Source organism: Micromys minutus (assembly GCF_963924665.1).
Source record: "Micromys minutus genome assembly, chromosome: 7".
Taxonomy (NCBI): domain Eukaryota; kingdom Metazoa; phylum Chordata; class Mammalia; order Rodentia; family Muridae; genus Micromys; species Micromys minutus.
Genome location: NC_137976.1, coordinates 55,954,896 through 55,975,639, shown reverse-complemented (window position 1 = coordinate 55,975,639; position 20,744 = coordinate 55,954,896). Strand labels below are relative to the sequence as shown.

The 20,744-nt window shown below is 36.1% G+C and overlaps 1 protein-coding gene across 4 annotated transcripts in view; it reads right to left on the bottom strand.

The window, feature by feature from the left end:
• The window catches only part of STXBP5L (syntaxin binding protein 5L), a gene marked incomplete at both ends in the record, with an annotated part of 275,448 nt that overhangs the window by 127,955 nt on the left and 126,749 nt on the right, over positions 1–20,744 (bottom strand). For all 4 annotated transcript variants that reach the window (XM_080918648.1, XM_080918650.1, XM_080918649.1 and 1 more), the window contains 3 exons: positions 4,084–4,156; positions 9,133–9,287; positions 15,640–15,718. In XM_080918648.1, coding sequence (XP_080774774.1) covers positions 4,084–4,156; positions 9,133–9,287; positions 15,640–15,718 — 307 coding nt within the window. The remainder of the gene's footprint in view (positions 1–4,083; positions 4,157–9,132; positions 9,288–15,639; positions 15,719–20,744) is intronic.

Genomic DNA, 20,744 nt, shown 5'->3' with positions numbered 1-20,744 from the left:
ATCCTCTAGAATGTACCAGAGACCTGGGAGGTGAGAGACTCTGAGGACTCAAGGGGAGGGACTTTTGATGAAATACCCTACAGTGGGGAAAGGGAAACTCCAGCAGAAAAACAGGACATCAAGTGAAGGGATGGGGTTGCCAACCCACAGCCAAAAACTCTGACCCAGAATTGTTCTTGTCTGTAAGAACTACAGGGACAAAAATGAAGAAGAGCCTGAGCAAAAGGAAGTCCAGTGACAGGCACAAAGTGGAATCAAGCTCAGTGAGAGGCCCCAAGGCCTGACACCATTACTCATGCTATGATGGGCCTACAGACATGCCTGTCCTCTGAGAGGCCCAACAAGCAGCTGACTCAGACAAAAGCAGACTCTTACAGCCAACCATCGGACTGGATTTGTTGACTCCTGTGGTTGAGTTGGGGAAAGGCTGGAAGAAGCTGAGGAAGAAGTTGACCTCATCGGAAGACCAGCAGTCTCAAATAACCTGGACCCTCGAGATCTCTCAGAGAGTGAACCACCAACCAGGCAGCATACAGCAGCTGATATGAGGCTGCTGACACATACACAGCAGAGGACTGCTGGGTCTGACCTCACTGAGAGAAGATGCACATAATCCTTGAGAGGTTTTAGGCTCTAGGAAGTAGGAGGTCTGGTGGTTTGTGAGGATATCCTCTGGGTGACACAGGTGGGGTAGAAGAGTTAGTCAGACCGAGAGAGAGATAAAGACTGGACTGTAAAAAAAAATTTAAGAATTAAAAAAAAAAAGGAAAAGAAAAAGAAAGGTGCAAATGCTTCTCCTCATTCATCAGTTGTTACAATGTTGTGAAAAATAGTAATCCTACCAAAAGTAATCTACAGATTCATTCAATCTCAATCGAAATCCCATGCCATTATTCACAGAAATTGAAGAAAATCTTAAAATTCATATGGAAAAATAAACTACCCTGGATGGACAAAATAATAGAGACTGAGCAAAAAAAAATAATAGAGACATTATTATACCTAATTTTAAGTTATACAACAAAATTATAGTACTAAGAAGGGTTGTAGTGGCACGCGCGCACACACATACACACACACACACACATTCTCACATATATTGATCAGAGAGATAGCATGAAAGTCTCAAAACTCCAACCCAAACTTATCCTGTCTAAAAGAAAAGCAGGGATAGGAGATGGAATAGCCATCCAATAACTGACCCAACTACAGACCCATTCCCATGGCAAGCAGTAATCCCTGACACTGTTAATGATACTCTGCTGTGCTTAAAGACACAGTCTAGCATTGCTGTCCTCTGTGAAGCTCCACCCAGCAGCTGATTCAGAAGAATGCAGAGACTCATAGCCAAACAGTGGATGAAGCTAGGAGACTCTTGGAAGAGTTGGTGGAAGGACTGAAGGCCCCAAAGGGGATAGAAACTCTATAAGAAGACCAGTAGAGTCAACTAACCTGGACCCTTAGGGCTCTCAGATACTGAAGCACCAACCAAAGAACATACATGGGCTGGACCAAAACCTCCTCACACATATGTAGCAGAAGTGCAGTTTGGCCTTCATGTGGATCCTGAACAACTGGAGTGGTGGCTGTTTGCTGTCTGTGGAATATGTTCTGGCTGTGCTGCCTTGTCTGGCCTCAGTGGAAAGGATGTGCCTAGCCCCCAGAGACTTGACAGGATGAGGGGATACTCAGGGCATGCCTCCACCCTTTCAGAGGAGAAGGGGAGGGGGACGGACTGTGGGAGGAGGTGACTAGGAGGAAGGTTAGTGAGCTGGATGTAAATTGTATACACACACACACACACACACACACACACACACACACACATACAAAGTCCATACAACTATGGACATATGATTTTTCCACAAAATTGCATAATGGAGGAAAGACAACATTGTCAACAAATGGTGTTGTGAAAACTAGATGTCTGTGTGAATAAGAATGAAATGAGACCCCCATCCTGTTAAAACAAAACAAAAAATCAATGACCTTAATGTAGTACATGAAATTTTATAACATCTAGAAGAGAAGGGAAGATGTCCACAATAATGACTAGATAATGTAAACGTGGTGCACTGGGGTTTTACTCAGCTGGGAACAAAAATGATGTTAGATAATTTGCAGGTAGAGGGGCGGCTCTAACCCTTTTATCCTGAGATACAGAAAAACAAATCCACCCTATCCATCATATGCACACCACACGTTTTCATTATATGTAGGTCCTAAATCAAATCTCTAATTTTGTATGTTCAATTTAGAATACGAGTAGAAGACAGTAACCTAGAAAGGAGACAAGGTGGGGAATTGTCACAGGAATTGGAAATAAGCTGAAAGTGAGTCGAAGTCTCCTCTTGGCAGGTAACTTTTGTAGTCCTAGAAGTCCTGAAGTCAGAGAAGCTTCTATGTGGGCTGCTGGGGTAGAAATACTATCAACGGCTTTACCCAATTACGAGTTTCACAACCGAAAAGATCAACATGGGGGTAGTAGGGGGACAAGAGGCTACCACTTGTGCAATAGTGGCCCTACCATTCTGAGGGTACACAACCTCTGATTTGATTTGAGACCTACTCCATGTCTATTTCTGTAAATCTGGTCACGTGACCTTTGCTATGGAGACTCAGTCTCAAGGTGGGAACAGAATGCTCATGTTTAGCAATTTACATAGACAGAACTACTTTTACAATATTTGTTTATACCCATAGTGGTACACTACTTTCCTTCTCAGTCTCTCCAGTGAACTGTAAAGTAAAATAGAGGTGTAACATAGCTGCACAAGGTAATAAGAACATGTAGTGGCTGAGTGTTAAGCCTTAAATAAGACATTTATATCACCCTATCTTTAGTTCATGGAACACTGAAAAGAGAATTGAAATGGAAAAGGATGTAAGAGCTGATATGGGGAGAAGGCTATGAAGAGAAATCTTCTGGTAAAAACACAGCTATTTCAACCACAAACTCAAAGCAACCAAGGCTAACTTCACTGCGTGTGCACAGAATGGAACTACTAACAGTCTAGTATATCTAGAGGAGGGTCTCAGGAGGCTCTGTTCCTCACTAATGCACTATTTGCTAATGAGAGATTTGGGGGAAAGGAGAACCATTGACTTTGTGTATCAACTGATGATTCTGCCAGGTTCCAATGATAGTTCTAATTCATTGGGTAACACAAATGAATAAATAAAATGCATTACCTATACAAATTAGATTTTTATTAAATAAAATTGAAATCATGACATTTGCAAGAAAATGAAAGAACCTGGTAATCATTATATTAAGCAAAGTTAGCCAAACTTGGAGAAATACTACATTTTTTTCCCTTATGGAGTCTAGAATAAAGTACGTATATGCACATGTGACAAACGGGAAAGGGATCATAAAAGGGAGGAAGGCGTCATATATAGAGAGAAACAAGTAACAAAGAGGATACACATGTCCTGAAGACATAAAAGGTGCTGCTGAACCTTTTATGTGGTGAACTCTACCCCTTTGTATTGACTATAAAAGTAGACTAGAAATTGATGGGCATGTCTTCTAGCCATGTATTTGTGTATCGGGGATGAAACAATTTTCCTTCAGTTTGTATTCTATCTCTCCCTAATTTTAAATACAGAACTAAAAGGTACATTCCATTTTCTGTCCCTAAAAATCCCAGGCTTCAGAACCGTCTGGTGTAATATTTTCAAAATAGTTTCAGTGTATGTGATTTTCTTATCAGTTTTCCTTCCGTCAATAGACTAGCAGATGGTCAGCTCTTACTCTGTACATGCTTTTCCAACAGCTGCTTTTGCTTAAGGCAAAAATGAAAAAAAAAGTGATTCCTTGTGTTTTGGTTGTCCAAATGTTGTGTCCAAACATCCATGTTACTCTTAAGATGACTGGTTATTTTCTGTTCCTCAAACTCTCCTGGCTCGCTTTTTATCATTTAACCAAATTACATTTCTATAACTTTAGCAAGACAATTTTCATGTAAGGAAAACTCACTATCTAGAGAAGACCATTGCCAGTTATCTAAAGTGTGCCACTGCATTTGTATTGGGCTGAATAAAATTAAAAAGTATCTGGTGCAATTATGAACAACTTACTTGGTTTGTGTCAGATCAACTACGATGAGATCTTTCTCTAGAAGTACAGCAACAGCATAGGGTTCTTGAAATTCTACAACACAAAGAAAAACATTGAAACGTTTCCATAACACATATTTTATTTAAACCATCAACACAGTATTTCCTTTATCTCATATAGAGATCTTATTTAAATGATGGAAAAAAACAAATTATGAGCTAGAGTGACAAAGAGTACTTTAATAAAAATACATGTTGTATTTGATAAACATAATATTAAGATCTCTAACAGAACTAGGAAAAACCATCTATATAAAACATATTTCTATACTCCTGCAGTGATAGTTATCCTGGGCTATTTGAAGAGAGTGAGGGAGTCACCTCAACCTTACAATGACAATTATATCCATAGCCTTAATATTTTAGCTCTTACTCATGACTACTAGGAGACAAACTGAGAGCACTAACTGCTTCTCTGGGATATGACACACAATCACCTCACTATGATAATAAACCACTTAGAGTTAGACGAGTTCTTCAAGTCAGTATGGTTTAGCATACGCTTATAGTTTTTTTCTTGTGTGCAGGAGCCAATAAAAAACAGTGCGAGATAATCTAAGATTTTCAAGTTTCTAAAATCCAGTCTGCTTTACATCATTTCTTTCCTTCCCACTCTCCCTCTATCACATCCTAGAAACTGTCTCAAAATCCAAAGGCTATATGGAGAATAAGAGTGACCATAAATCTTTCTTCTAGAGCTTGTTCTAGGGAAGTATACGAGCGGTGAACAAGTGAAGAAGTAAGAATTCAGGAGCTATAGAAAATGACAGCCATATATAAAACGTAATTGCTTTTAGACAGGGATCGGTGGTGATTTAGTTAAGAGCCAAAGAAAGCATTGTTTTTCATTTACAATAAAGGACTAATGGGGAAAGCCACAGTGAAAATTCTCTGTTTAAAGACACTGTATCTATGAAAACATTTTATATATGTGACCTCTGAATCTCTGTAGCTACAAGTGTTATTTTTTTTCCAATGGTGTTGAGGAAACACATCCAAAGAGGCATAGGGTCACCAACCAGTAGTTTCTCTGTAATTTCAACCCAGGGCTTTCAACTCTATCTGCCACCTTGTTTTCATTACACCAGTGCCTAATGGCTAGTCTGAAAACAACTAATTTGAAATTCAATAATCACTCAATAGGTATTTTCTACACAGGATTCAAGTCTCAGGTGGGAAATTCAAATACTAGGGTAGACAGTCTTCAGAGTAACTTCGAGACTGGAGAAGCGACTGTGCTTACTCAAGTTTATATTTACGGACCACATTCATATCAGAGAAAAACACAAAAGCAAACTCAATTAAATGAGAATTAGGGTTAGAATTCACTGGTGTTCAAGTAACTATCTATATGACAATATGTCATTTGCTATAGCTCGATACCCAAACTGTTCTCATACTGAGACTTTCCCATTCTATCTCTAGAGTTGTTTTAAATTTCTCAGCATTACTGTAATACAATTTGGTGTTAGTCTAAAAAACACTAAGATTCCAATTTAGGAAAATCATAGGCTCAGCTTATATCAAGTGTTAGACGGTATAATAGCTGAAGCACTATCATGTATGAACTAAAGTCATAGATAAATTAACATTTTCGATGGTTATATTTGCCAAAAGTTATTATTGTTCCCGCACAAATCAAAACTGTCAGCAGAAGTTTCCCTTTCACAGAAGTCCTTTGGACATTGTGCCAGCTACTAAAAACTTCTTTAGGAACCTATGCTGGACTCTATTCTTTGCCTATGATCTACTAAAAGTTTTGTCTTGGGTGTCACATTCCTTGACATGAAGTTCCTTTTCCACTGAAATGGCACATTTATAACTACCTTTCACTGTTACAAAAGTTATATTAAAAACATACATGATAATATTTATAGCTAATAGGTTGGTGTGTCTCACCTTTTAACCCTTGCTCCTACCACTAAAGGGTGCAAAGTTCTATTATAGTTATTATTCTGAAGAGAACTCCATCATTTGAGAAGCTTAGAGATGACTGGCCAACTAAATACAGATGTGAACTGGCAAGCTCTGATTATAGTTATTACTCTAGGTAATAATCCAATTAACAATGTTTAAAAAAGCATTTGAGTTGTATAAGAATGAGTTAAATCATCAGATATCATAAAGTATCAGCAGTATTAAAATTATTAATAACTTGCTTTAGCCTGAGAATGACATTCATCATTATGTAGCTGTAAGAAGACTGAAATTCCCTATTATCTAATATAAAATAATAATCAAAATATATTAACAAGATGGTACAGAGTCTTCTGTAATTTGCATAAAAACAAGATAATGTATACTTAATTATATGTATATCTGAAGAGAATAACTAAAAAGATAAATAGCATTGGATAACTCTGGAAAGCCTGTGAGAAACTTAATTATATAATGTCAAAGGCTTTCTTTTCTGTTGCCTTGATATATTCAGTGTTTGAATAACTAAAATACATTTGATTAGTTAATACTTTCATAGTATCACGAGTATAGTTAAAACCACTTCTTAAATATGATAAATTAAAAGTTAAATTGTATTTATCAGTTTTCTGAAAAACAGACTTACTAATCCAGTTGTGGGAGAATGTGCATGAATTAGCAGATGTGTACTTTATTAAAATCATTATAAATCATGCTTGCATTGCTTGTGATGTTCAAAGCTTTACAAGCACAAAGCATATGATGTCTGGTCTTTGCAACAACAGACACTGGACTTCTATTTCAGATGCTCTTGACAGGAGGAATATTCCTAACTTTAGTTTTTAGTTCTGTGTTTTTAGTTTCCTTTCTGCTGCCTCTACATTTCCTTCCTACATGTTTCTAACCTTTGTTATCCATATTCATAACTCCAAAGAATATTCAAATTATGATAAATCATGAGTAAATATTGAAAAATATTTTTTCTAATTTTTGCTCTCTAGTAACTACTCAATCTTACTATCTATCTTACTTTAAAAGCAACAACAAAACTTATGATACTAGGCACCTTCCCTCAACGACAGTTTGGTAGGCCACATTTGATCGATATCCATGGACCTACCTTTTCTGAAGGGAAATAGAGAAATAGATCATGGGTGAAAGATAGGGTAGGGGGAAGGGACTGGAGAGAAAGAGGGAGGAGAAACTGTGATGGGAATGTAATATATGACAGAAAAATAAATTTAAAAATAGTAAAATAAAACAAAACAGAAACAAACAACCTGTGACTGTGTATGACCTGAAGTGGTTTGGGCTTAAGTTTTTTGTTTTGTTTTTTTGTTTTTTTTTTTTTTTAGATTATTTTGAAACAAGGTCTGGCACACTGTAGCACAGGCTGTACTAAAGTTCACTATGTAGCTCAGGCTGGCCTTGAACTCATGGCACTCTTCTTGCCCAGTCTCCCCAGCTGTGAGATTATATGAGTAAAACAGCACACCCAGTTACATTAAATGTATATTATTTACAAATGTCTTCGCTGCAGTTTGGATTTTGAAATTCTCTCTTGAAACCTACCTATTCATTGGACAAACCCTACTAGAACTGGTGCTTTCTTTCATGTTACTATTTCCTCAGAGTTCTGCATCTCCCCAAACATCTTCTAAAAGCTTAGAAGCTTTCTTCTAAATTGATCTTATCAAACCCTTGGTTTATAAAACCTTTACTCAATATTCTCCAAAAGTATGCTTAAGTTCTGTTTCTCAATGAGAAATTTCCCAAATGTTTCAGTCATTTAACCAGCTATAAAATAGTAGGTTATTTATACTATAAACCATGTAACTCAGCATCATAATCATGCATTACTTTGACTCTACAATTCACACTTATTTCATTGATCCAATCAGACTTTATACACTTTATGTAAAAATTATGCTCACACTTCTGAAAGTTTAACAAGTTCTTGTAGTATGGGCCACAGCAACATTAATAAATATATGTTGATTATTTAAAAATGCAGATTACTTATCTCTTGTAACTGTCAAAATAAACTTATACATTGTTATTTATTACATATTTAAAAATAAAGCTAAATAATTTAAAGGAAATCAAAATATTTAGCAATTAAACACAACATACATATTTTCATAGTTAACAAAATATGTTCCTTTGCCTTTACACTAATCATATTGGGGTGATATTATTCCCTTTCTACACGTGATATTTAGTAGCTAATAAATTTAGTAGCTAACAAATGGCAAAGTAAATCATAAAACCAGATATTTTGTCCCAAGTCCAGTAGTCTTTGCCCTATATCTATAAGTCCCCTTGTGAAAATGTAGTAATGTGTATTCATATTGTTTTCATCATAAATTCGTACTTATGGTTTATATTTTAAACATTTTAATTTTAAATTTTTCTTAAAATACTTTATCGCAATCAGATTTTATTTTTTATGAGTTTAGACTCGTGTTTATGCTTACAAAAGGACTTGTATCTCTCTCTACTCAAGATGATAAGCGTACACATGCGTCTTTCCTCCTGATGGTCTTATGACTATTGTCCAAATTAAAATAAATCACTGACCATACATCAGCAATCCTAGAGTAATCAGATGTGCTGCAGCTGCATCTGAAGCCAAGCCAGATGTGAAAGAGAGGCAGCAGCACCAGAGTTACAGATCACTGATATCAGGTAAGTGCTTTAACTTTGATTGGCATTGGGATGGGATGGGTGGAGCTGGTCTAGGAGAGACTATTAGGAGACCTCAGTTGCCCCAAGTGACTTCACCCCAGCCCCCTATCGGACCCTCCCAGCTCAGCTTCCACCATCCTTATCAAAGTTTAAAGCACTTACCTGATATTAGAACCTGAAACGCCAGCACTGCTGCACTACATCTGTCTTACTTCCAGTCTGCCAAGTAGGTGCAAGTGCAGAACCTGCGCCAGCAACTGTAGCTCACAGGGCTTGTACCACAGTGGATGTCTGCTGCCAAAACTGAAAATATTTAACCTTAATTTCATTAGGAACTTGTCATTTCAAAAAAAAAAATGCTTTTTTTTTCTTTCTAAAATTAAATGTTTCAATTTGTCCACTTACCATTTGGATAGGGCGTTTCACATAAAGTTAGAAATTCAACAATAGGATGATCCATTTCAAGTACTGTGATTGCTTTTCCATGCATGATGGTTAGACTTGGTCTTCTGCAAGCTTTGTCGTAAGACAGCCCACCAGAGAATATTATGAATGGTTCGCTACACAGGAGAAGAAAAGGAATAATGAGACCACATTCTTTAAAACAACACAGAGTCAGTCCTAAGTCTTTAAACAATAGGTTCAGGGGAGATTATTCTACAGTGTAAATGGCCTTTCCAACTCTAGTTTCTCAACCAACAATCGCCTATTTTATCAGCTTCCCCTTTCTGGATCTATATTCTAGTTATGGGACTAACTCATGGGTAAGTGTAAAGATATTTGGGTGGCACTGGGGAAAGACAAGATGGAGGAAAGTGGAAACACTGATTCTCAGAGGCACATATATGCACAAATTTGGCTACTAAATTCTACACAACTATTATTAGAGCATTCGTTTCTGTTATAATATTCAGTTAATGAGACCCAAATCTCTAAGATGAAAAGGAGAGCCAAATTTTAATATAAAATGAAACATCACAGTAGAAACCTCAGAATGGTAAATGAAAAGATAAAAATTCTAGATAATGAAGCGTCTGAAGCAAGAGACTTATGAGGAAAGAGAAAAATATGTAGGTGAATAATAATTGATCAGAAAAATATATTGTACAAAACTTTATGCATACCCAGCAAGCTTTATCTGGCTCTAGTAAATCCACATGAAATTTTAGTCTATTACTTTAAAATATAATTACATCATTTTCGCCTTTCCCATTTCTCCACTCTCCTTTGCTTTTGCTCAAATTAGGGGCTCTTTTTCTTTAATTGTTCACACACACACATATACACACATACATAAGTACACACACATATGCTGTTCAGTACACATACATGCTGTTCAGTATATACACACTTGTGCACATGTGCACACATGCATGAGCACTCACACACATGCTGTTCAGTACACACACACACACACACACACACACACACACACACACACACACAGGCCGCTAAGTCCATATATTATTTTTCAAAATACGACTATGTAGTAAAGTGAGCATCACTTATTTGAGCTTGCTTGGATTGAGGTTGTTTGGTCAGGCGAAGACTCACTTTCCCAGTGTAGGGGAATGCCAAGGTGCTGAGGTGGGAGTGGGTGGTTGGGAGTGGGAAGCAAGGGGAAGGGGAGGAGGGATGGATGGGATTAGGGTAAAGCAAGGGGAAGGGGAAGAGGGATGGATGGGATTAGGGTAAAGGGGATAACATCTGAAATGTAAATACAGAGAATGTCCAATTGAAATGATAAAAAATGCTCTAAAATGCTCTCCTGTAAGTGTCTGGTAGGGCATTTGCAGAGGCAGCTGCTGTGTGGACTAGAAACAAGCTCATGAGGGAAGACCTGCACTGAATGTAGGCAGGAAGGATGAGAAAGGTACCAGTAAGGCTTCCTCTCTCCTCACTCTGTTTCTTGACTGACATGACATAAGCCTCTTCACCATGTGTGCCTTTCTGCCGTGATTTTAATTCTCCTCAACACAAGACTAAAAAAAAAACGAGTCAGCCAATGACAGACAGAGCCTTCTGCAACCTAAAGCCAAATAGGTCTTTTGACCTTAAGATATATATTCCTGTACTTTGTTACAATGGCCTGAAGTGACTAACCCAATGGGGTTTCCTTCAATAATTATAAATATTACAGCTGTCTATAGTTGTGCAACATTTCATTTTTCTTCTATAAAATCAATGCACATTTTGTGTTAATAAACATTTTCAGGACATTGCCCAGTCGAAAGTACTCCTCTCCTAATACATTTTAAAAAGAACTGGAGACTCTGCTTTAGTCCTTTGAAAGTCTGCTTCTCTAAGTAACTCACTTTCCCTTTCTCTTAGCGAAGCTAACAAGTTGCCTGTCTCTGCACGTCACTGTATCTCTTTTCCATTTGTATTGTACAATCATTTGTTAATCTTATGCTGAGGAAAGAACATCAAAAACATAAAGTTTAGTTTTAACATTTCTATCACATTTACATATAAAATACCAATTCTGTTTTTTAAAAAAAATATTTTACACAGTTACTTGAATTATAAGCAAATCAGGCCAAGAGTTCTTCTGAGTCTTGCATTGGAGATGAGATGGGTGAATGGCCTATAATTGGTGGTTTGACAAAGCCAGTGAAAACCCACTCATCTAGCACTAGAGATATTCCCTCCATTTGAAGTATAGTTCCATCTAGCCAATCACATTGTAAACCTTAAGTACATACACTAAAAGTTATTTTTAAGTAATGAATGTAGGTATACAATGGGTTAGGAGTTTTGTTTATTTTTTTTTATAAAAATGATGTGTCTGCATGAATCTGTGTGTATTGTGTAAATGCAGGAGCATGCAAAGACCAGAGGAATGTATCAGAGCCCAGGAAACTGGAGTAACAATTGTGAGCTGACCTGTGGATGCTGGGAGCCAGATCATGTTCTTCTGCAAAGCAGTAAGTGCTCATAATTGCTGAGCCATCTCCCCGAGCCCCCAAATTGGGCTGTTTTAGTAATCATAACTATTTTCTACTTTCCAAACACCTATACCATTTTTTTAATCTAAGTTTCTGAGGTGGTTTTGAATTGAAATGCATCCTATAGGCTCACATGTTAGAATGTTAGTCAGATTAGTTACGGGGGAGTGGAACTATTTAGGGATTAGAAGAAAGGCCCACATCAGGCCCACTGACTCTTGCCTGCTGCCTGTGGATGGGGATGTACCTCAGCTACTTCTCCAGTACTAACTGCCTGCTACCATGCTTCCTCTCGTGATGGTCATAGACTAACCCCTCAAAAACTGTCAGCCAGCCCTCATTTACACGCTTTTTATAAGAGTTTCCATGATGGTGATGTCTCGTCACAGCAAAAAATCAGTGACCAAGAAATGTCCACTAGGGTTTCTTTTAGGTTCTAGGTGTTTGTGTCATCCTTCTCTCTCTTTTTCTGGTTATTTTCATTTCTTACCTTTTATTTTCATCAATGAATCTATTTTTAAGTGTGGTCCAGCACCAGCAATAACTAGAACTTGTTACAGATGTAAATACCCAGGGCCCCTGCCAGACTAGCTGATCTGAAATGTTTATCAGCAATGTGTTTGAAAAAATTCTCTATTTTAAAAAAGAAAACCATGTTTTGCTGTGAAATCTGATACTATCTGGTAACAAAAGTGTGTGTGTGTGTGTGTGTTGAGAGAGAGAGAGAGAGAGAGAGAGAGAGAGAGAGAGAGAGAGAGAGAGCAAGAGAAAGAGAGAGAGAGCAAGAGAGAGAGAGAGAGAGAGAGAGAGAGAGAGAGAGAGAGAGAGAGAGAGAGAGAGAGAGAGAGAGAGAGAGAGAGAGAGAGAGATATTGATTTAGGTCAAATAGAGGAGCAGGGATTGAACAAAAGATCATTCAAAGACTGCCTCACCTGGGGAACTACCCCATATGCAGCCACCAAATCCAAGCACTATTGCTGATGCTTATTGCCAGGGACCAGATAGGGATGACTCCTCAGAGGCTCTGCCAGAGTCATACAGATACAGCTGAGCATGCTTGCAGCTAACCATCGGACTGAACATGGGGACCCCAATGAAGGTACTAGAGAAAAGACTGAAGGATAAGAAAGGGTTTGCAACCTCATGGGAAGAACATTATCAACCAACCAAACCCTCTACAACTCCTATGGACTAAAACACCAACCATTGAGCACACAAGGAGAAACCCATGGCTCCAGGTGCATATGTAGCAGAAGATAGCAGTGTCTGGCATCAATGTGAGAAGAGACGACCTTTGGTACAGAGAGGGTGCATTTTCCCAATGTAGAGGAATGCCAAGGCACTGAGGTGGAGAGGATGATTGGAATAGGGTGCACTTTCGTGGAGACAGGTTGAGGAAGAGGAGGGATGGGATGGGGGAGGAAATAACATTTGAAATGTAAATACAGAGAGTATCCAATAAATTAATTGAAAAAAATAGAGAGCTGTCTAATGTTTCTGTGGCCACATCTTTCATTCTTCTTAAGACTAGTACACCACTGACTTTTATCCTCTGTATAATTTTTTAGAGGTGACTTTTATAAAAAATAATCAAAAACCATACATGCAACATATATTAGTAGAATGATAGTAAATATAATCAGTAAAGATTTATTTTACTGATAAATATAATTTATAAATATTTATAAATAGAATTTATAATTAGAACACTAATGAAGCAAAGGAAACAACATTTTAAATATAAATAAATATAACAATTTTTGAAAAGTAATCAAATGCATCTCACAATATTGGATTCTATGGCTCTAATGATAATAGTAATGGTAACTTGATTTATTAAGAAACTGTGCCCTCTTTTTCATGATAACACCTATGATAGTCATAATAATGCTCTATGCATTATTTCCTCTAGTCTTCATGAGCATCACAGTGTACCAGGGATTGTTGGTGATGGAACTAAAGGTTATGATATAATTAAAGATCTCAGTAGCATGTTACTTCGAAGTCAGTGATATCAACCATGACTCCGCACTGCTTTATCTGAGGTCCTGATTCCTAAAGTACCTTCCTTACTTTCATCCTTTAAATCCTATCTCTGAAATTCTTTCCCCAGAGAATTTTTCTGATTTCTCTTGATAAGAGCTACTCTTTACTGCCTTCAAGACTGGATTAGAGGTTTCTTCCTTCTTGGTTTTTTTTTTTTAATTTTTAATATCCCTAAATCTGATGAATAGAAAAATGATAATATTTACAGCCCAACTATATACTCTTGTTCTTTTCTCTGCCCCTAAAGCAAAATTCTATAATATTCCATCTCATTTAAAAGACACAAGTTTTTTATCTTGGTTGTTGCTACTAGGGCCCAATAAGTTCAAACACTGCCAGTAATTTCTTTTTTAGCACACAAATCAAATTACATAGTGTGTGATATATAGTTAAAAGCAACTGAAGCAAATTGGTATTGTGGAGAATTTCATAAGAGTGCATCTTCAAATCGACAATTTTGTAACAAAGTAGACACCATAAAGTGCACGGCTCACAAGATTTATCATGGGAAAATCTCTCAGGCATCTCATGAAATTCTTTGTTCTCATTTTGCTGTTTTATTTTCAAGATTTGCAATCTATAGAGAAGGCTGAATACTAACTGATAATTTGGTGGCTATTATTAAGAGTTCATAGGTCAGCTCAAGACTGAGATAAAGAAAACAATCTTTTGAAAAAATACACAAGTGAAAAGGAAAACCTAAATCCAACTGATTGAAAGCTGCTTGGGATGGGTAGTATAATTTCCTGAACCTCAGTGGTACTTCAATTTCATATTATATAACAGGTAATAGAAACACTACTGAACACAAAGGTTGAAGAAAAGTTTTAGTTCTAAATGATATTTAGAAGAATTATGTAAAATTTTGTATCCATCCAAAATGTTTATTTTTTTACTTTATATTTCTAGTAATAAATGTATATTTTATTACTTTAGTAACACTATATTAAACTGGCCTGACAAAGAGATATTGCTAATTTACCATAATTTTATACTAATAAAATTTTAGAAGTTTTAACAAACCCAATTGTATCTATGGTAAGAAAAACACATTGTGATTTGAGCCGGTAACTAACATAAAGTAGGATTTTTCCGTTTATAGTTATAATTTTTAGGGGCTGAGAAGATGGGTCAGCAAGTCAAGATTCTTGCTGCACTGCCTGGCACCTGAGTTGGATCCCTGGAACCCACTTAGAGATGGAAAGAACTGATTCCATAAAGTTGTCCTCTGACCCTCACATAAGCTCTGTATCATGTTCTTCCAAACAGACATTAGTCACACACACACACATACACACACATACACACACATGTGTATATATACATGCTTATAATAATAACAACAACAATAATAATGATAATAATAATAAATGTTCAGGAAAGGTATTTTATATTCATTTCAGATGGAAAAATTTTCATCAATGATTAGTATAAATTTCAAAAGCTATGCAGAAGCAGTAGATAGAGTATCTGTAAATATAATAAAACTGTTTCAAATGTTATTTTATCTTATACGTCTTAAGTTTTAGGTTTTAACCATTATGACAATATACATAACTTTATAACTCCAACTAGCAGTTAGCTTTCCAATTTCAAAATGTAAGATTCTAAGTTCAGAGTGATCAGGTTATGTATTTAAATCTCATAAGGAATATCATCAGACTGTGGATTTAGCTTAATAAATATGCTACCAGTATTATAAATGGTTCAAAAGTCCTCAATTATTAGAATTGACATATATTATGCTAATATAAATATTATAATTAGAATGAATTCTTTATTTCCAAAATGTATAATAATAATAAAGTTATTGATTTAGATAATTTATAATTATATGACAATATAACAAACTATTAAAAATTGCTTTCCTTCTCCTTTTCCTTAGATACATCCCATATTCACAAAGATGACCACATACCTGTTCCTGCATGTTTTGTACTCTACTTTAAGAATAGGTTTACAAGACTCAGACTTTCTTCCTTCTCTTTGACTTTTTCCTAATGAAAGAAAAAAGTTAAATCTAATTTAAATTATATTGATTCAAGGGAACTTTTATGTTTCAATTAAGAAATATAAACCTGGAATATTAATATAATTAAAGAATTGTACCAGTCTTTAGGGATGATTCATGTAGCCTATTGCACCACAATAACAATTTTTCACTGTAACAGGTGATATACAATACAAATAACTGAACCCAAAGGTTCAAGCACAGTTTTATTGTAGATTTCAGAAGAGAATAGCATACGTAATATTTTATATTTCTATCACTGGCAATTAAAAATAATTTTATTACCTTAGTTCTACTATATTATTAAACTGGTTACTTTTATGAGTTATGGCATAGTAACATCAGGTTAAGCTAAAGATACTGCTTTATTCTTAAAGTACCTGTATCTGGCATAAGTCTATGCATTCTAATATTAAGCTTATAAGCTTGAGATTCATATCAATGGACAGCTATACAATCCATGAAGTTACATATAAGCTTCATTTTTATCAAAGTTATACTCACTTTTGCTGCTTTTAATTCTCTAAATATTAATGTAGTTTCTTATAAAGTTATTTCTGTTATTTACACTCAAAATAAAATTTAGGACTTAAACATACATTATAATAACATATGTTATTAAAAATGTGTTATTTTTTACTGTAATCCCAACATTCAGGAGGCTGAGGCAGGAGACTTAAGAGTTTAAAACTAGAATAGGTTACATCAGACCCTGCTTTTCTCCCCTTCACAAGAAAAAGAAAAATAACAAGAAGAGAGAAAAATAAAAAAGATAAAATCTATAGCATACTGAATATTTTCTCCAGAGTAGAAATAAAACCTTTATATTTCAGAAAGTCTTGTGATGTAAAGCATATGATTTACAAAGTCATTCCATTTCATTTGAAAATGTTATTACATGGGTGGGATGATGACTGGTTGGTTGATGGTTGATTTACTGTGTGTAGAGAGGGCACACGTGTGCAACAGTGCACACACACAGAAGTCAGAGAATGAGAACTTCTCTCCTTTCACCATGTGAGTCCCGGGCACTGAACTCAGGTTATAAGGTACGATTCATATTCAATCTCTATCCCTAACAGTTTACTGTGGGCAAAGGGTTTGGTTTGTGTTTATTTGTTCATTTTTTGCTCTGCTTGTTAATACCTGCTTAAATGTCAGATTGGGCCAAACAACAGTATCATTGATTTGAATTATTATTCTTTATATCCCAAAGACTATATGTTCAGTGTCAGGGCACATAGGAATAGCTAAATGTGTCTAGAATGAACTAGATTGAACAATAAAAACATAAAAATTACAGTGTGATGTACCAGAAAGGAGTGACAGATAAAACATATCTTAGAACCTGTAATTAAAGCTGAAGCTATAGTACCAGAACTATCTTAAAGTAAAAGGTGTTTTTCAGATTAAAAGACCCACAGATGTGTGCTGTGTACAAAGACATTTTCAATGAACTAAGCACTTCTTGTGTCAGTGGCCAAGGTTTTCAGAAGACCTCTTCTGCTCAGTTCTAATCTTTATCAGTTTTGATGGTATCCTAAGCGTTTCATTTCCTGTGGAAATATAAACAAATCTATATCTCAGGACAAGCCTTTTGCTTGCTTCCATTCTGATGTTTCTACATCATTTCAGTATATGGGCTGATTGAATTCAAATGGCTTCTGCTTTTTGCTGTGAGGACCCAAGGCCATTTCCCAACAGAAATCACGCTGAATATCTCTTCTGGACCTATATTCATTGGTCCAATGGCAATCCTTACATTGCCTACACACCCCTGGAAATTTAGACCTTCTTTCCAGTTTATATTTTAAAAAATTATTGCCGTGAGAGATGCTTTGTTCAAAAATTTGTTACAAATGATCATATTTCCCACAATGAAATTTCTTTCACCACATGTTTGTCCTTTGAATATAGAAAGGCTACTGATTTGTTTGAGTTAATTTTGTATCCAGCCACTTTGCTGAACTTGTTTATCAGCTGTAGGAGTTCTCTGGTTGAATTTTTGGGGTCACTTACGTACACTATCATGTCATCTGCAAATAGTGATGTTTTTACTTCTTTCTTTCCAATTTGTATCCCTTTGATTTCCTTTTGCTGTCTAATTGCTCCAGCCAGGACTTCCAGTACTATGTTGAATAGGTAGGGGGAGAGTGGGCAGCCTTGTCGAGTCCCTGATTTTAGTGGGATTGCTTCAAGTTTCCCACTGTTAAGTTTGATGTTGGCTGTTGGTTTTCTGTATATTGCTTTTATTATGTTTAGGTATGGACCTTGGATTCCTGTTCTTTCCAGGATTTTTAACATGAAGGAGTGGTGAATTTTGTCAAATGCTTTCTCAGCATCTAGTGATATGACCATGTGGATTTGTTCTTTGAGTTTGTGTATATAGTGGATTACATTGATGGATTTCCATATGTTAAACCATCCCTGAATGCTAGGGATGAAGCCTACTTGATCATGGTGAATGATCATTTTGATGTGTTCTTGGATTCAGTTTGCAAGGATTTTGTTGAGTATTTTTGCATCAATGTTCATAAGTGAGATTGGTCTGAGGTTCTCTTAACTTGTAGGGTGTCTTTGTGGTTTAGGAATGAGGGTTATTGTAGCCTCAAAAAATGAGTTAGGTAGTTTTCCATCTGATTCTATTTTGTGGAATAGTTTGGAGAGTATTGGTATTATGTCGTCAATAAATGTCTGATAAAACTCTGCACTAAACCCTTCTGGACCTGGGCTTTTTTTTTTTTTTTTTTGGTTGGGAGGGTTTTGATGACTGCCTCTATTTCTTTAGGTGTTATGGGATTATTTAGATGGTTTACCTGATCCTGATTTAACTTTAGTATCTTGTATTTGTCTAGGAATTCATCCATTTCCTCCAGATTTTCCAGCTTTGTTGAGTATAGGCTTTTGTAGTATGATCTGATTATTTCTTGAATTTCCTCAGTTTCAGTTGTTATGTTTCCATTTTCCTTTCAGATCTTGTTAATTTGTATACTCTCTCTTTGCCCTCTAGTTAGTCTGGTTAGGGTTTATCAATCTTGTTGATTTTCTCAAAGAACCAGCTCTTGGTTTTGTTGATTCTTTCAATGGTTCTTTTGTTTCTATTTGGTCTATTTATGCCCTAAGTTTGATTATTTCTTGCCATCTACTCCTCTTGGGTGTATCTGCTTCCTTTTGTTCTAGAACTTTCAGCTGTGCTGTCAAGTTGCTGATGTATGCTCTTTCCAGTTTCTTTTTGGAAGCACTCAGAGCTATGAGTTTTCCTCTCAGTACTGCTTTCATTGCATCCCATAGGTTTGGGTATGCTGTGTTTTCGCTTTCATTGAATTCTAGAAAATCCTTAATTTCTTTCTTTATATCTTCTTTGACCCTGCTATCGTTTAATAGAGCGTTGTTTAGTTTCCATGTGTATGTGGGCTTTTTGTTGTCCTTTTTTGTTGTTAAAGACCAGCCTTAGACCATGGTGATCTGAGAGGATGCATGGGAGTATTTCAATCTTCTTATATCGATTGAGGCTCGTTTTGTGACCAATTATGTGGTCAATTTTTGAGAAGGTGCCATGAGGTGCTGAGAAGACGGTGTATTCTTTTTTTAATTAGGATGATATGTTCTGTAGATATCTATTAATTCCAGTTGGATTATAACCTCTGCTAGTTTTACAGTATCATTGTTCAGTTTTTGTTTCCCTGATCTGTCCATTGGTGAGAGTAGGGTATTGAGGTCTCCCACTATTATTGTGTGGGGCGCAATGTATTTTTTGAGCTTTAGTAGGGTTTTTTTTTTTTTTTTTTTTTTATCAATACTGGTGCTTTTGTATTTGGAGCATATATGTTAAAGACTGAGAGTTTCTCCTGACAAATTTTCCCTGTAATGAGTAAAAAGTGTCCTTCCTTATCTTTTTTGATAACTTTTGGTTGAAAATCTACTTCATTGGATATTAGAATGGCCACTCCAGCTTGCTTCTTGGGGCCATTTGCTTGAAAGGTTTTTTCCTACCCTTTTACTCTGAGATAGTGTCTGTCTTTGTCTCTGAGATGAGTTTCTTGTATGCAAAAAATTGCTGGGTTTTGTTTATGTATCCTCTCTGATAGCCTATGTCTTTTATTTTGGAATTGAGTCCATTTATGTTAACAGATATCAAGGAATAGTGGTTGCTGTTTCCTGCTATTTTTGCTTTTGGGGGTTGAATTGTGCCTGTATGTCTTTCTTCTTTTGGTTTTCTTGCTTAGAAGTTTTCTTGTTTTTATTAGGATGTATTTCCCCTCGTTGTAATTGGTTTTCCACCTATATTTTGTTGTAGTGTTTGGTTTGTTGTCAGATATTGTTTAAATTTAGTTTTGTCTTGGAATATCTTAAGTCTCTCCATCTATGGTGATTGAGAGTTTTGCTGGGTATAGCAACTTTGGCTGGCACCTGTGCTCTCTTAGGGTATGCATGATGTCTGTCCAGGCTCTTCTAGCTTTCATAGTCTCTGTTGAGAAATCGGGTGTGATTCTTATTGGTCTGCATTTATATGTTACATGGCCTTTTTCCCTTACTGCTTTTAATATTTTTTCTTTACTTTGGGCAATTGGCGTTTTGACTATTATGTGTCAGGAGCAATTTCTTTTCTGATCTAATCTATTTGAAGTTCAGTAGGCTTGTTTTATGCTCATGGTCATCTCATTCTTAAGTGTAGGGAAGTTTTCTTCTATGATTTTGCTGAAGATATTTACTGTGCCCCTTAGTTGATATTCTTCTCCCTCTTCTATTCCTATTATCCTTAGGTTTGGTCTTCTCATTTTGTCCTGGATCTCCTGGACATTTTGGGTTAGGAGCTTTTTGGTTTTTGCATCTTCTCTGACTGTTTTGTCTATGTTTTCAATGTTGTCTTCAGCCCCCGAGATTCTCTCTTCCATCTCTTGTAGTCTATTGGAAATGCTTGCATCTGTGACTCCAGATTTCTTTTTTAGGTGTTCTACCTCTAGGGTTGTCTCTTTTAGTTTTTTCTTTATTGTGTCAATTTCCGTTTTAAA